The 12,500-nt window shown below is 48.0% G+C and overlaps 1 protein-coding gene and 1 long non-coding RNA gene across 2 annotated transcripts in view; both read right to left on the reverse strand.

Moving 5' to 3' along the window:
- Positions 1–3,976: 3,976 nt before the first annotated feature.
- Positions 3,977–11,049, reverse strand: LOC134072313 (uncharacterized). The gene is made up of 3 exons (XR_009937155.1): positions 10,996–11,049; positions 6,474–6,509; positions 3,977–4,084 (listed from the first exon to the last, which is right to left on the reverse strand). It is a non-coding gene; the product is annotated as an uncharacterized LOC134072313 (long non-coding RNA).
- A 132-nt stretch (positions 11,050–11,181) lies between these two features.
- Positions 11,182–12,500, reverse strand: part of adgrb2 (adhesion G protein-coupled receptor B2) — a gene marked incomplete at its 3' end in the record, with an annotated part of 151,720 nt that continues 150,401 nt past the window's right edge. Inside the window, 1 exon segment of the mRNA XM_062530091.1 lies at positions 11,182–11,882. Within this exon segment, the coding sequence (XP_062386075.1) occupies positions 11,182–11,882 (701 nt within the window).

Raw genomic sequence — 12,500 nt, forward strand, 5'->3', positions numbered from 1 at the left:
AGGTTAGCAACTATGGTTTCGGGAAATGCACCTCTGGCAGATTTGGCACATTGGTGTATTGGTGTTTTATAGCATGTTATTATCACCGAAAAAGGAACTGAAAAAGGAACTGAACACAATGTTAAGATTTGAAACTTCTGGGGGGTCTGTATGGTTGTCACATCGTCTCCTGCCTACAGCGGTGGTTCTGTGTAATTTGTACCTTTTCAGTGAATGAAGCTTTGAAATAAAGTCAGTCGTCTGTACATATAGCACAAAGTTGTATTCTCTTCCTTGTTCAAGAGAACAAAGGAATGGTTTGGGCAGATGTACTCAAAGCTGTGTGTCTTTAAGTGGTGTCCATGCTTGTGTGATGAGGCAGTGTGTGTCTGCTGATGTTCACGTGCGTCTTATCAACCAGCCAAACCCAAGAGAAACCAATTGGCATCAATTGAAAAGCAGAGTTTCACTGGCTTGTGAAAAATGCTTGTTTTCAGAGGGATGCTTCAAAAGCACATCTCAGCATTCACAGTTCTCACAAAATCATTTTTTGTGCGTTATCTTTCATCTCTCTCTAATGACTACACACACACACACACACACAGGGCATAATACTATTATGAATGATAATTATGATAATTATTTAAAAAAGAGACAAAGTTAATCATCAGCTTGCTTTCTGCTCTGACTGTTCTAGGATGAGATCCAGATCCCGCTGTGCCTGTCAGTGCTGTCATTGGCCTCAGACTCTGCTGCTGCTGCTTCACTTACAATGCTCGTCATCCTCACCCTGGCCCTGAGCTGCCAGTGTAATGGCACTCACGAGGACACACAGACACACACACACACACACCCATACATGAACATGAATACACACACACACAAACACACACAAGAACATGAACACCAACACCCACCCACACACATTCACACACACACACACACACACAGATGTCTGAATCTTGAGGAGCTGAGAGCGCCCACCGCTGATAAAGTCAGAAAAGCTAACTGAAGCCTGTTCCCCCGGCGTGATGGAGTAGGAGGCCGAGGGTGTTAATGGCTTTCACACTGCTTCAGAGTTAATCACAGGCGCTTCCGCAAACAGGGGGAGGTGTCAGAGGACTGTGGTCAGGGCAATTGGCACACACTGACCCGTTTGCAGACTTTTGTGTGTGTGTGTGTGTGTGTGCGTGTGTGTGTGTGTAGGTAGAGAGAAGGGGATGTGCTGTAAGTACACAGTGTTCCTGCTCGTTCCCTCTAATTGTGTGTTGATAACGTGTCCGTGTTGATAGCTGACATATGCAGTGGGTAACCCAGCGTCCCTAACACTAACCCAGCATCCCTAACACTAACCCAGCGTCCCTAACACTAACCCAGCGTCCCTAACACTAACCCAGCGTCCCTAACACTAACCCCTCCCTTAGGCTCAGCCTCGCTAAAGAGCCATCACATTCATTAACACAAGGAGAGACTTTTCTTATCGTTGGTCAGTATGAACGGTTTTGTCTTTATGGTTATGGTTATGGTTATGGTTATGGTTATGGTTATGGTTATGGTTATGGTTATGGTTATGATAATGGTTATGGTTATTTCTCTTGGTGGGAATGCCTCTTAACACTACCCCCAACTCCATCTCATCTAAAATAATAATCGTGATCTCAAAATTGAATAGAATGATGATGATTTTTACGATAATCGAGCAGCCCTAATCTCATCTGCACCCCGACTCCAATGTCTCCTTCACATACAGTACAGTATGTTGATATTCAGCACATTCAGAGTAGCACACCCTCCCTGACCCCAACACGTAGGCTACGCCAACCCTACCATCTCTACCTCGTCATGATGCTCGCCATAATCAGACAACAGCATGGCCCGCCTAACCCTCCCATCTCCTCCACTCGTCATGATGGCAGCACACCTTCTCTAACCCCAATGCCAATGCCAACCCTGCCGTCTCTGCTCCTTGGGATGATGGCATCACACCCTGCCTAACCCCAACGCCAACGCTAATGCCAACCCTGCCGTCTCCGCTCCTTGTGCTGGTGCCAGCGCGGCGTCTCCTCCACTGGTGATGATGGCGGTGCCCCCTGCCTAACCCTGCTGCGGGCATACTGGACCCAGACTGCACAGATGAAAGGCACTACGGACGACTGAGGGCCCAAAGCAAAGTGCACCTATGAACACACACACACACACACACACACACACACACACACACACACACACACACACACACACACACACACACACACACACACACACACACAGGTGGTCTGGCTGCTGGAAGAGGAGTGCAGGGTCTGCTTTTAAATCTTAATGATGAAAAGCCTTTGGCTATGCACCAGCTGTGTGTGTGTGTGTGTGTATGTGTGTTTTTTAGAGAGAGCGAGAGGGAGAGAGAGAATCAAAGTATGTGTGTGGAAGGGGAGATGGTGTCTGCAACTGCTCCTAAGAGCACATCAAAGTTTTAGCCTGGTGGTCATCTGTAGTTCTCTCTTAATACATGTCTTTGTGTGTGTGTGTGTGTATGTGTGTGTGTGTGTGTGTGTGTGTGTGTGTGTGTGTGTGTGTGTGTGTGTGTGTGTTTGAGAGAGAGTCATAGTGCAGTGCTCTCTTCATAACCGTCTGGCTGGGGCAGCAGTACCCTCTCCTGTCACGTCCTCGTCCTGTGTGTGTGTGTGTGTGTGTGTGTGTGTGTGTGTGTGTGTGTGTGTGTGTGTGTGTGTGTGTGCGTGTGTGTGTGTGTGTGCTGTGTGTTTCTCTGTGTGTGTGTGTGTGTGTGTGTGTGTGAGTGTGTGTGTGTGTGTGCATGTGTGTGCGTGTATGTGTGTGTATAATGTATATGTTCATGTGTTTCCTTAATGCTCATCCTGTACTTCAGCCTCCAGCGAGCCCAAGGTCACCTTGAAACTGCACACAGTGAAAAAGCCACCTCCCATAAAAGCACAGAGAGCTCCCAGGTGCTGTCGCTACACTGAGTGCTTCACCCCAAGGGATGAGCCAGTGACCACATGGGTCATGCAGCTCTCCAACACACCTGCTCAATACACTGCTAACTGACTCATCAATAACTGAGGAAGTTGGTGTGTGTTTGCAGAGATCGTGAGGGTGTTGGTGTGTGTTGCGGGAGGTGTTGAGGGTGTTGGTGTGTGTTTGGAGAGATCGTGAGGGTGTTTGTGTGTGTTGCGGGAGGTGTTGAGGGTGTTGGTGTGTGTTGCGGGAGGTGTTGAGGGTGTTGGTGTGTGTTTGGAGAGATCGTGAGGGTGTTTGTGTGTGTTGCGGGAGGTGTTGAGGGTGTTGGTGTGTGTTGCGGGAGGTGTTGAGGGTGTTGGTGTGTGTTTGGAGAGATCGTGAGGGTGTTTGTGTGTGTTGCGGGAGGTGTTGAGTGTGTTGGTGTGTGTTTGGAGAGATTGTGAGGGTGTTGGTGTGTGTTGAGGGGGGTTGGTGTGTGTTTGGAGAGATCGTGAGGGTGTTGGTGTGTGTTGAGGGTGTTGGTGTGTGTTGCGGGAGGTGTTGAGGGGGGTTGGTGTGTGTCTCTCCTGCTGGAGTGAGGTAGGTGTTTGGGGAGTGAAAGGCGTGGTTATGGTCACATGCATATCAAGCGAGGAACACATGCACTTCAACTCATTGGCATTTCAAACTCGATTTAACGCTGAGAGATAAGCAAGTCAAACTAAACTCTTTAAGGAGCTCAAGTACATGTTAAGTACTGTTAGAATGATGGGCCAGTCATCATGGCTTAAGTTCAGTCATCACGGATTAAAAAAAAAAAAACTTTATAGGAATTCAAGTGTGTCATTATGTTATGAAACAAGTGATTTTCATCAACAAAGTGAGGACAGGTGTTTATGTGCTATTTCAGAGAGAGTCTATCTTTTAGAGTTCTTCAAGGCAACGGCAAGTCTCACTAAGTGAGGTGGCACGTGGGGTACAAGCGACTGTGGGACAGGCAAACGTGGAGGTCAAAGGTCAAAGGTTAATCTCTTACCTTGAATGTGGACATAGCTGGATCCCTGTTATACCTGTCTATGGTGTGGAACTTGGCAGAGTGGTTGAGTTCATGGTAGAGCTCAGAGTGTCTTTTGCGAGTGTGCATCACTTTCTGAAAGGAAGGTAAGAAAAAAAAAGAAAAAAGAAAAGAATAAAAGGAAAAAAGAAAGAAAAAGAGAACAGAAAGCATAAAAAAGGCGAAGAAAGGAAGGGTAATGGAGGACAGGCGGGGTGGGGGGGGGGTTGGTACAGTTGAGTAAAGAGAGCTGTCTGGCAGGTTTTTAAGTCCCTCAATTTGTTCTCTCTCTCTCCTTCCCTCTCTCTCTCTCTCCCTCTCTTTTTGATCTCCCTCCGTCTCCGAGTGTTTTTGATGGACTGGGCACCTGGGTGGACACCGCTGGCGTATCAAAAGATGGAATCTCAGCATGGGGCTCTCGCCGAGTGCCGTCCACCTCCGGCCCAACCGGGGCTTACCCGCCGGCCCTGCGCTCTAATTGGCCGAGGTTTGGAGTTGAGAGAGACCGTTTAATTGGACACAGCTGCGCGCGGCGGGTCGGGGGGACAACTGTCCGAACTATGACCCCGCTCTAAGCGCTCGGACAATACCGCCTTCAATTAAACACAACTCTCTCTCTCTCTCTCTCCCCCTCTTCCTCTCTCTCCCTCTCTATCTCTCTCTCCCTCCCTCTCCCTACATGTGTCTGTCTCTCTCTCACACTCCCTACATGTGTCTGTCTTTGTCTTTACACCTCTTCTCTCTCACTCTTTTACAATCTTAATCACATTCTCCATCTTGTCTTCTCTCATGCTGATTCTCTTTCACACTCTCCCTTTGATTGTTCCTCTCCCTCTCCCTCTCCCCCTCTCTCTCTCCACTCCTTTGCTGTCACACTGTCATTCCTCCACTCCAGCTTCCTGACAGTAGTCTCAGCTGTGTTAGCTGTTACTGTCTCTACTGACTGACGGCCATTTTGACTCGTGGGAAGGTTGGGCAGAGGAGCATTGACTTGAGCTAGCGCTAGAAGACGGCCATATCTATGTCATAATCAGGGCACGGCGGCCATTTTGTGCTGTCTTCAGTAGCCATAACAACCTGTGTCCAGTGATGTGGCAGTGTCATGCGTGGTGGACACTTTATCTACACGGAATGCTGTGTGACACACACACTATCACTGGGCGTCCACTGCCATGGCGTCTCACTTAGAGCTTATCTCCACTGCTGTGACATGCTTATGACATAGCTATGCTAATCTTACCAAGCAGGTTTCAAGATAAGTGGTAGTGGTGGGGGGATAAAGGGGCGAGGGATTGCGTCTGTGTGTTTGTGTGTGTGTGTGTGTGTGTGTGTTTGTGGGGTGGGGATGTTGTAAGTGAATGTGTGTGTGTGTGTGTGTGTGTGTGTGTGTGTGTGGGGGGGGGGGTGTTGGGGTGGTGGTGGTGGTGGTTAGATGGAGGGGGATCATGCAGGAAGGTGCCTATCTGGACAGGTAATAAAGCGCTTGGCTAGAGGTTTGCTATTAGTTCATCCAGCAGCCAAACATACCTTGGTCTCTATGACGGCGCCTCCATAGTGGAGAGCAAATCTCCAGTCCTGTCGTGCCCTCTCACTCTAGTGGTGTGGGAATGCCTGACTAGCGTCGCCGTGGTTAATCACCAGCGGGACTTTGGTTTGGACCGTGAGGAGGTTTATAGGTGACAACTGGAGATTTGCTCCATTCCAGGGCTTTAGACATTCCATAACAGGAGCCCTCTATGACGCCTCTACAAGCCCAGGACGGTTCCACACACACACACACACAAACACACACACACACACACACACACACACATACGCACTAAACACGATACACACACAAACATACACTACACACACACACACACACACACACACACACTTACCCACCATCCCCTCGGGACCATATGCATCTTATAAATTATTAACTTCACTTCACACACACACGCACACACACACACAGACACACACACACACACATACACACAGACAGTTTATTATGGAGTGTCTTCAACCCTTACCTAAGTCATATACAAGGATATATATAATCTAATGGACACTAGCAAGGGTAAAGCTTGGCTTTCCTTGCACATGAAGATCCAAATATAATGGAGAAAAATCCTTTGGTAATGACAGTATGCTACACTATTGGAGGAAATGTGCCTCAGTAGGGATTCATGGTTTATTTAAATGAATGCATTAATGATGTATGCACTCCTGGAACTAACGCGTAGCTGGATTACGCATACCTGAGGGGACGTTGGGTTTAGAGTTGAAGAGACACCACTAGAACTGAAGCGCGTTTGGGAACTGCTTCTGACCAAAGCGTAGAAAGCAAAGGGGGCGGGGGTGGGGGGAAGCGATACCATTAGCTCCTCTATGCGTCAATCAAATGTTTGGCTCGCTAAAGCAGACAAAAGCACGAGAGAGTAAAGGGAGGGGGGGGGGGGGGCACAGCTGAGTGGTGTTGGGGGGGTCAGGATCTTACCTCAAAGTCCAGCTCAGAGTACCGTACTCTTTTCCTCTGGGGGGGGGGGGGGAGAGGGAGTGGGTGGTGGGGGGTGGGGGAGGGGTGGAGGGTTGGAGGGGAGAGAACACACCATCAATCACATGGACTCATGCTCGGTGGCTCACGACACACAAACACACACACACACCGCGAGTGTGAGCTCTCAGAAGGACTATATTGCACTCCGCTCCACTCCGCTCGCTCATGGACGTTACGGCGCCACGCTCGACTTGTTGACCAATGGGAACGGACGCGTACCTCCGATGATGAATGCCACTCTATGTCTGTCTGCGAGGTCTTTATCAAACGGCAACGTCAGGTAAAGAGGTATGATAATAATCTATGCTTACCTTGAGAACACTATTGCATTCTGTTATTATCATCAGTTAGTATGGATTACTCAAAGGTCAACACACACACACACACAATCACGCACGCATACTTACACTCAAACACACATACATGTACTTACACTCACACACACTTACACTCACACACGTACAAACCAGCATCAGCATCTACAGTATAACATGAATCCATAAAAGGTGATGAGGCTTTCTGATCCTTTTATCTACCACACACACACACACACCCACATACACTCAGCCCGTTTACTGTGTCAGTAGCCCAGACACCTGGTTGGCGGGGACAGGAGGGCCATCTCTGACCTCATGACCTCCTAATATAAAACGAGCCATAATCTCCCATAATCCTCAGCTCAGACACGTGGGAGTGCAGAGGAGCGCTGCTAATATGATGGAGATGCAGCAGACGTACAGTACAGTACAGTAGTCCAGCTCAGGAGAGTCCTGCAGGACTGGACACATCATGTCCACACTACAACCAGTGGGTCAAGACCACCCGGCCAGGAATCCAACGTTATCTTCCGCTTCATAAATGCACCAAAACCGGACGAATCTCATCAAATACGCAGGTATGCCAGCATTCAGACAGCCTCACCTGTGGCTACTGCACACCTGATTTATTAAGAGTAATAAATACAACACACCCCGATCATTGTCCACCCTGCGTGAGTCTTGTGTTGTTTTGTCTACCTGACAAAATAAATAAACCAAAACAAAACACGACCGGACGGCAGTGACCGCCAGAGGCTGTCGAGGCTCGGAGCGCTTCGCCGGACACGAGAGTGAGCGGCTTGGTTGAGGTGTCGTGAGGGTGGAGGTGCGTTGTGCCTCGGGGCTGCAGGCTTGTGCAGGTGCACTGTACCATAACGAGGTGAGTGAGTGGGTGAGCGAGAGAGTGAATCAGTCAAAGGAAGCAAATGTCTACTTTTCCATCAAAAGCCTTTTAGAGACAGCAGTCCTCCATAATACAAGCCAAGTGTTCATTTACATGAAGCCGTGGAGCCATTATGCACATTTTTAATATGGGATGATATGGATTTTAATTAGTTTAATACTTTAATTGAATTTCTTTTAATGACTAATGCTATCTGTCTGTAATTCCCTGGCTTTTCATTCTATGGGGTGGGTAGGCCTAGGCTTATCAACATTATCACTGAAGAACCACACAAAAATGTTCACGCCATCATCTTTAATTAAACACCTTTTTTTTTTTAACTGAATGGAAATCTATTAATTTAGAGGATTTAATTGAGAGTCCAGCTCCGTGGTGAGCGCACTTCTAGTAGTGCCTCTTCTGCTGCCTCTTATATCTGGCCATCTCTAGCTATCTGGGCTCAACTCATCTGCTAGGCTAAGCACGCTCCCATGATTTCCCATGAACTCTGTTTAAGGGCAACAGCAACCCCCACCAATGCACATTGAAATTCTGTGTATGTGTGTGTGCAAGTGTGTGCAAGTGTGTGTGTGTGTGTGTGTGTGTGTCTGTGTGTGTGTGTGATGGGCTGTCGAGCTTCCCTTAATTAGCCTTATTAGCTTGAGAACTGCCCTCAAAGGAAAGGAACACAGCCACCTGCGACCTGACATTGGATTCTGAGGTGTGTGTGTGTGTGTAAAAGTGAATGAGATAGTGTGTGTGTGTGTGTGTGTGTGTGTGTGTGTGTGTGTATGTGTGTGTTCTCTAATGAAGGTGTGTTTAGTTATTCTTGGGCACCTCCTCAGGCGAGGCCTCTCTCCCCACAGCTGCCTGTCTGACCCAGAGGCTACTGCTGTGCCCATGAACCAGCTTTACCTCCCTCTCTCTCTCTTTCTCCTTCTCTTCCTCCCTCTCTTTCTCCCTTCCTCTCTTCCTCCATCTCTCATTCTCTCTCTCTTTCTTTCTCTCTCTCTCGCTTGAAAGATGATAAATGGGCATGTTAGAAGATGCCTATCAGGCGAGTGTGGCATCAAGTGCCATTTGAAACCGATCAGCCTATCTTGTGCTGTCTGCTCAGATAACCTGAAACTACCGCCGCAATCATCGTTTGCTGAGGGCAGCTTCCATGTGTCCATCATTGATTCGGTAATCGACTTGTAAGGGCTTTCTCCACACAAGATGGTGGTGACAGGAAAAAGAGCAACAAACTGTACTGACTGTATAGACAGCCATTTTTCATATTCTTTCCTGACAAATGCAGAGGCCCTCTCCAAAGCAGCATGGATGGTTATTGATGTGTAGGCTAGTTAATGGCTTACAAAAGGAATATGTTTTGGAATAGCGTAGTTGCCTACAAAGGCTATGCTTTACGCTATTCAGTTCCTAGTCTAGTTAAAAGCTTACAAAAGGAATATGTTTTGGTATAGCGAAGCTGCCTACAAAAGCCATGCTTTACGCTATTCAGTTCCTCAAAAACGGTTCCAATTCAGGTTGTTTTGGTCCCAAATGAAAATGTACACTTGTTATCCTGCTCAAGCAGAGCCATCGGTGTTTCCCTTGAAAGGCCTGTTCAAACTCCTAGAGGACGCCTTCACCTGATAATTATGTCTTATCAGACACCTCATGTCTCTCTCTCTCTCTCTCTCTCTCTCTCTCTCCCTCTCTCCCATCTCTTTCTCTCTCTCCGAGTGTGTACTTCTCCCTGATGACATGATTAATTCTCTTCTCTCAACATGATTTGATCTTCTTCTGCTCTGACAGAAACACAAAGACACAAACACACAACCACACTGGATGTTGTATTGTGTGAAATCGTGTTGATAGGAAAGGACAGAAAATACAACAGCTGAATGCTCCTGTGGCAACTTCAAAATAGAACATAACATGAGTATGTGAACAAACTTGTGTGTGTGTGTGTGTGTGTGTGTGTGTGTGTGTGTGTGTGTGTGTGTGTGTGTGTGTGTGTGTGTGTTTGTTTGTGTACTGTATGTGAGAGAAAGAGAGAGTGTACGTGAGTATGTGTGTTATCGCTGCTTCCTACCATCTGCCAGTCTGCCCTGACTGCAGTTGAAACAACAGAATAGCCAGAGATGAAAGTGAATTATATCCATTCTAAAATAGAATGAATTCTAAAATTCACAAAGTGAATTCTTAAAAAAAAAAAAAAAAAATCTTATATTGCGCATTCTAAGACGCTAGGCCTTTGCTAAAGTTTGCAATCAGCTGCTCGGAATCAGCTTTCCTTTTCTTTGAAACATTGCTGCCCTGGGAGTTGATGTCCAGTCCTACTTTCAGTTCTGCTCTTTTCCCTGGCCTGAGGTAAGAGCCGCTCGCCTGCTCTCTCCCTGATGAGTCTCTTTGAGTGTAAAACCTTGTGTAAATACACACTTTCTTTCCTATGTGCTTGCTCAACACAGAGCACAGCAGCAGGAAAGCTCATTCATAGTCACTACACGGATGTGAAAGATGTTTCCGACCTATTTTGAAACCCCAGAGCCAAATATGGACATAGAGCCTCAATTCAAATGGTGGAGAAAGTGTAAAGTCTTACGTCTAACTTATACTAAGATAATAAGTAGATCATATTCTACACCGTACAATGATCTATATGCTAGCTTTAGTTCTCAGGAGAAAAACCTGTTGGTAAAACCTGCTGTTGGTGAAGCAGCTTTTAGCTTTTTTGCGGTTCAGCTCTGGAACCAACTTCCAGGTGGCATCAACAAGGCCCCAACTGCAGCCAGTTTGAAATCTAGACCAAACTGTTCTCAGATGCCTTCAGCTAACACATTCTAAATCTGTCTTTTTTAAGTACCTTGTGTCTTCTACGTTGTCTTTTTAATTATTCCTTTTAAATGATTTCTACTCTGTTTATTCTTTTTATTATGATTTTTAGTTTTTACTTTTTAATCTGTTCTTTGACTAGTACCCTTCTATGCTTTTATTTGCTATTACTGTTAGCTTTTGTTTATGAATGAACTCTGTGTATGAAATAATCTTGACGGGGCAATTGCTCTGTCGCTAGTTTGGAGTTGAATGCAGTTTTAAATTCCAACTCCCAACTCCAACTCATATTGAATACTGCGTTAAACTCCAAACTAGCGACAAAGCAATTGTCCCGTCTTGACTAGTTCAAGCAAAAGACACTAGTGGTCATTGCTCACTGACTGACCATACACTTTGTCCAGTGTAGAGGTTTGACCTGTGACCCCGGTGTCCAGCTTACCTCCAGGGAGCCGTGCGGGAGGCCGGGGTGGGCGTGGGTGCTGCCCAGGTTGCGTGGCAGCGTGCGGGTCCTCTCCAGGGCGTTGGGGCTGAGCGTGTGGCGCTGTGCCCCGGGCCTGCCACCTGTGCCAGCCTGCTGCTGCTGCTGCTGCTGCTGCTTGAGCTGCAGCGTGTGCGTGGCGTTGGTGTTGGCGTGGTGCGCGGGCAGCTGCTTGAGCGTGGAGTAGGAGCGGTTGAGGTTGACGGCCATGTGGTGGTGGTGGTGGTGGTGGTGGTGGTGGTCCATCATGGGCATGCCGGCCGCCACCGAGCTGAAGTCTTGCGCGTATACGGGCTCCCCGTCGCCGGGCTGCAGCGTCATGGGCGACGGCGGAGGTGGGAACGGAGGGTCGTCCACGCCGATGTTCAGCGGCTTGCTCTCGTCTTTGGGCGGCGGCGGCGGCTTCAGGCTGACCGTTCGCCGCGGCAGGACCATATAGTCTCCCTCGCCTCCTCCTCCTCCTCCTCCTCCGCTGCCGCTCCCGCTCCCTCCGGAGCCGTCCGGAGAGCCGGAGGACACGGCGGCCGGCCGAGCCCAGCCCAGGCCGCTGTCGGTGCACAGGTAGACGGGCGCTGACCGCTGGTGCTGACCGCTCTGGCCCTGGCCCTGCTGCTCCACGTTCACCTCCTTCTTGAGCGGCGTGGAGTCCCCGCCCAGCTCGTTGAGCGTGCCCAGTGGGGGCACCTGCACCAGGAGGTTAGGGGGCGGGATGTTGCCCGGCAGGCTGCTGAAGTTGACCCCCTCCTGGTGGGCCGCCAGCTTGGGGTCGTCCTCCTCGTCCAGAGAGATGCGGGACAGCGTCCCGGTGATGGTTGCTGGGTTACAGGTGTTGACTTCCTTAAAAATAACTAAGGGGGGGAGAAGGGGAGGTAGGAAAAAGGACAGAGAGATAGAGAGAGATGGAGGAAGAGAGAGAGAGAGAGATGGAAAGATAACAGATATATATATATATATAGAGAGAGAGAGATGGAGAGAGAGATAGAGATAGAAAGAGAGAGATGGAGGAAGAGAGAGAGAGATAGAAGGATAAAAGATATATATATATATAGAGAGAGAGAGATGGAGAGAGAGATAGAGATAGAAAGAGAGAGATGGAGGAAGAGAGAGAGAGATAGAAGGATAAAAGATATATATATATATAGAGAGAGAGAGATGGAGAGAGAGATAGAGATAGAAAGAGAGAGATGGAGGAAGAGAGAGAGAGTGACAGAAAGAGAATATAGAGAGTAAAAGACACAAAATGGAGATGAAAACAGAGAGAAGCCAGAATGAAAATGGGGCAATGAAGGACATGTGTGGGTTTGGAGAGAGAAGAACAGAACCATTTTAGAACCGTCAACATCAGCCAAGAAGCAAAAACAGGCCAGAGAGGAGAGATGGACCATGGGAAATCAGAGAGAAGAGGAAATAAAGGGAGAGAAGACAGGAGGAGGAGGTGGACATGGACAACATAGAGCAGAGGACAT

This window comes from Sardina pilchardus, chromosome 24 (genome assembly GCF_963854185.1).
Source record: "Sardina pilchardus chromosome 24, fSarPil1.1, whole genome shotgun sequence".
NCBI lineage: Eukaryota > Metazoa > Chordata > Actinopteri > Clupeiformes > Clupeidae > Sardina > Sardina pilchardus.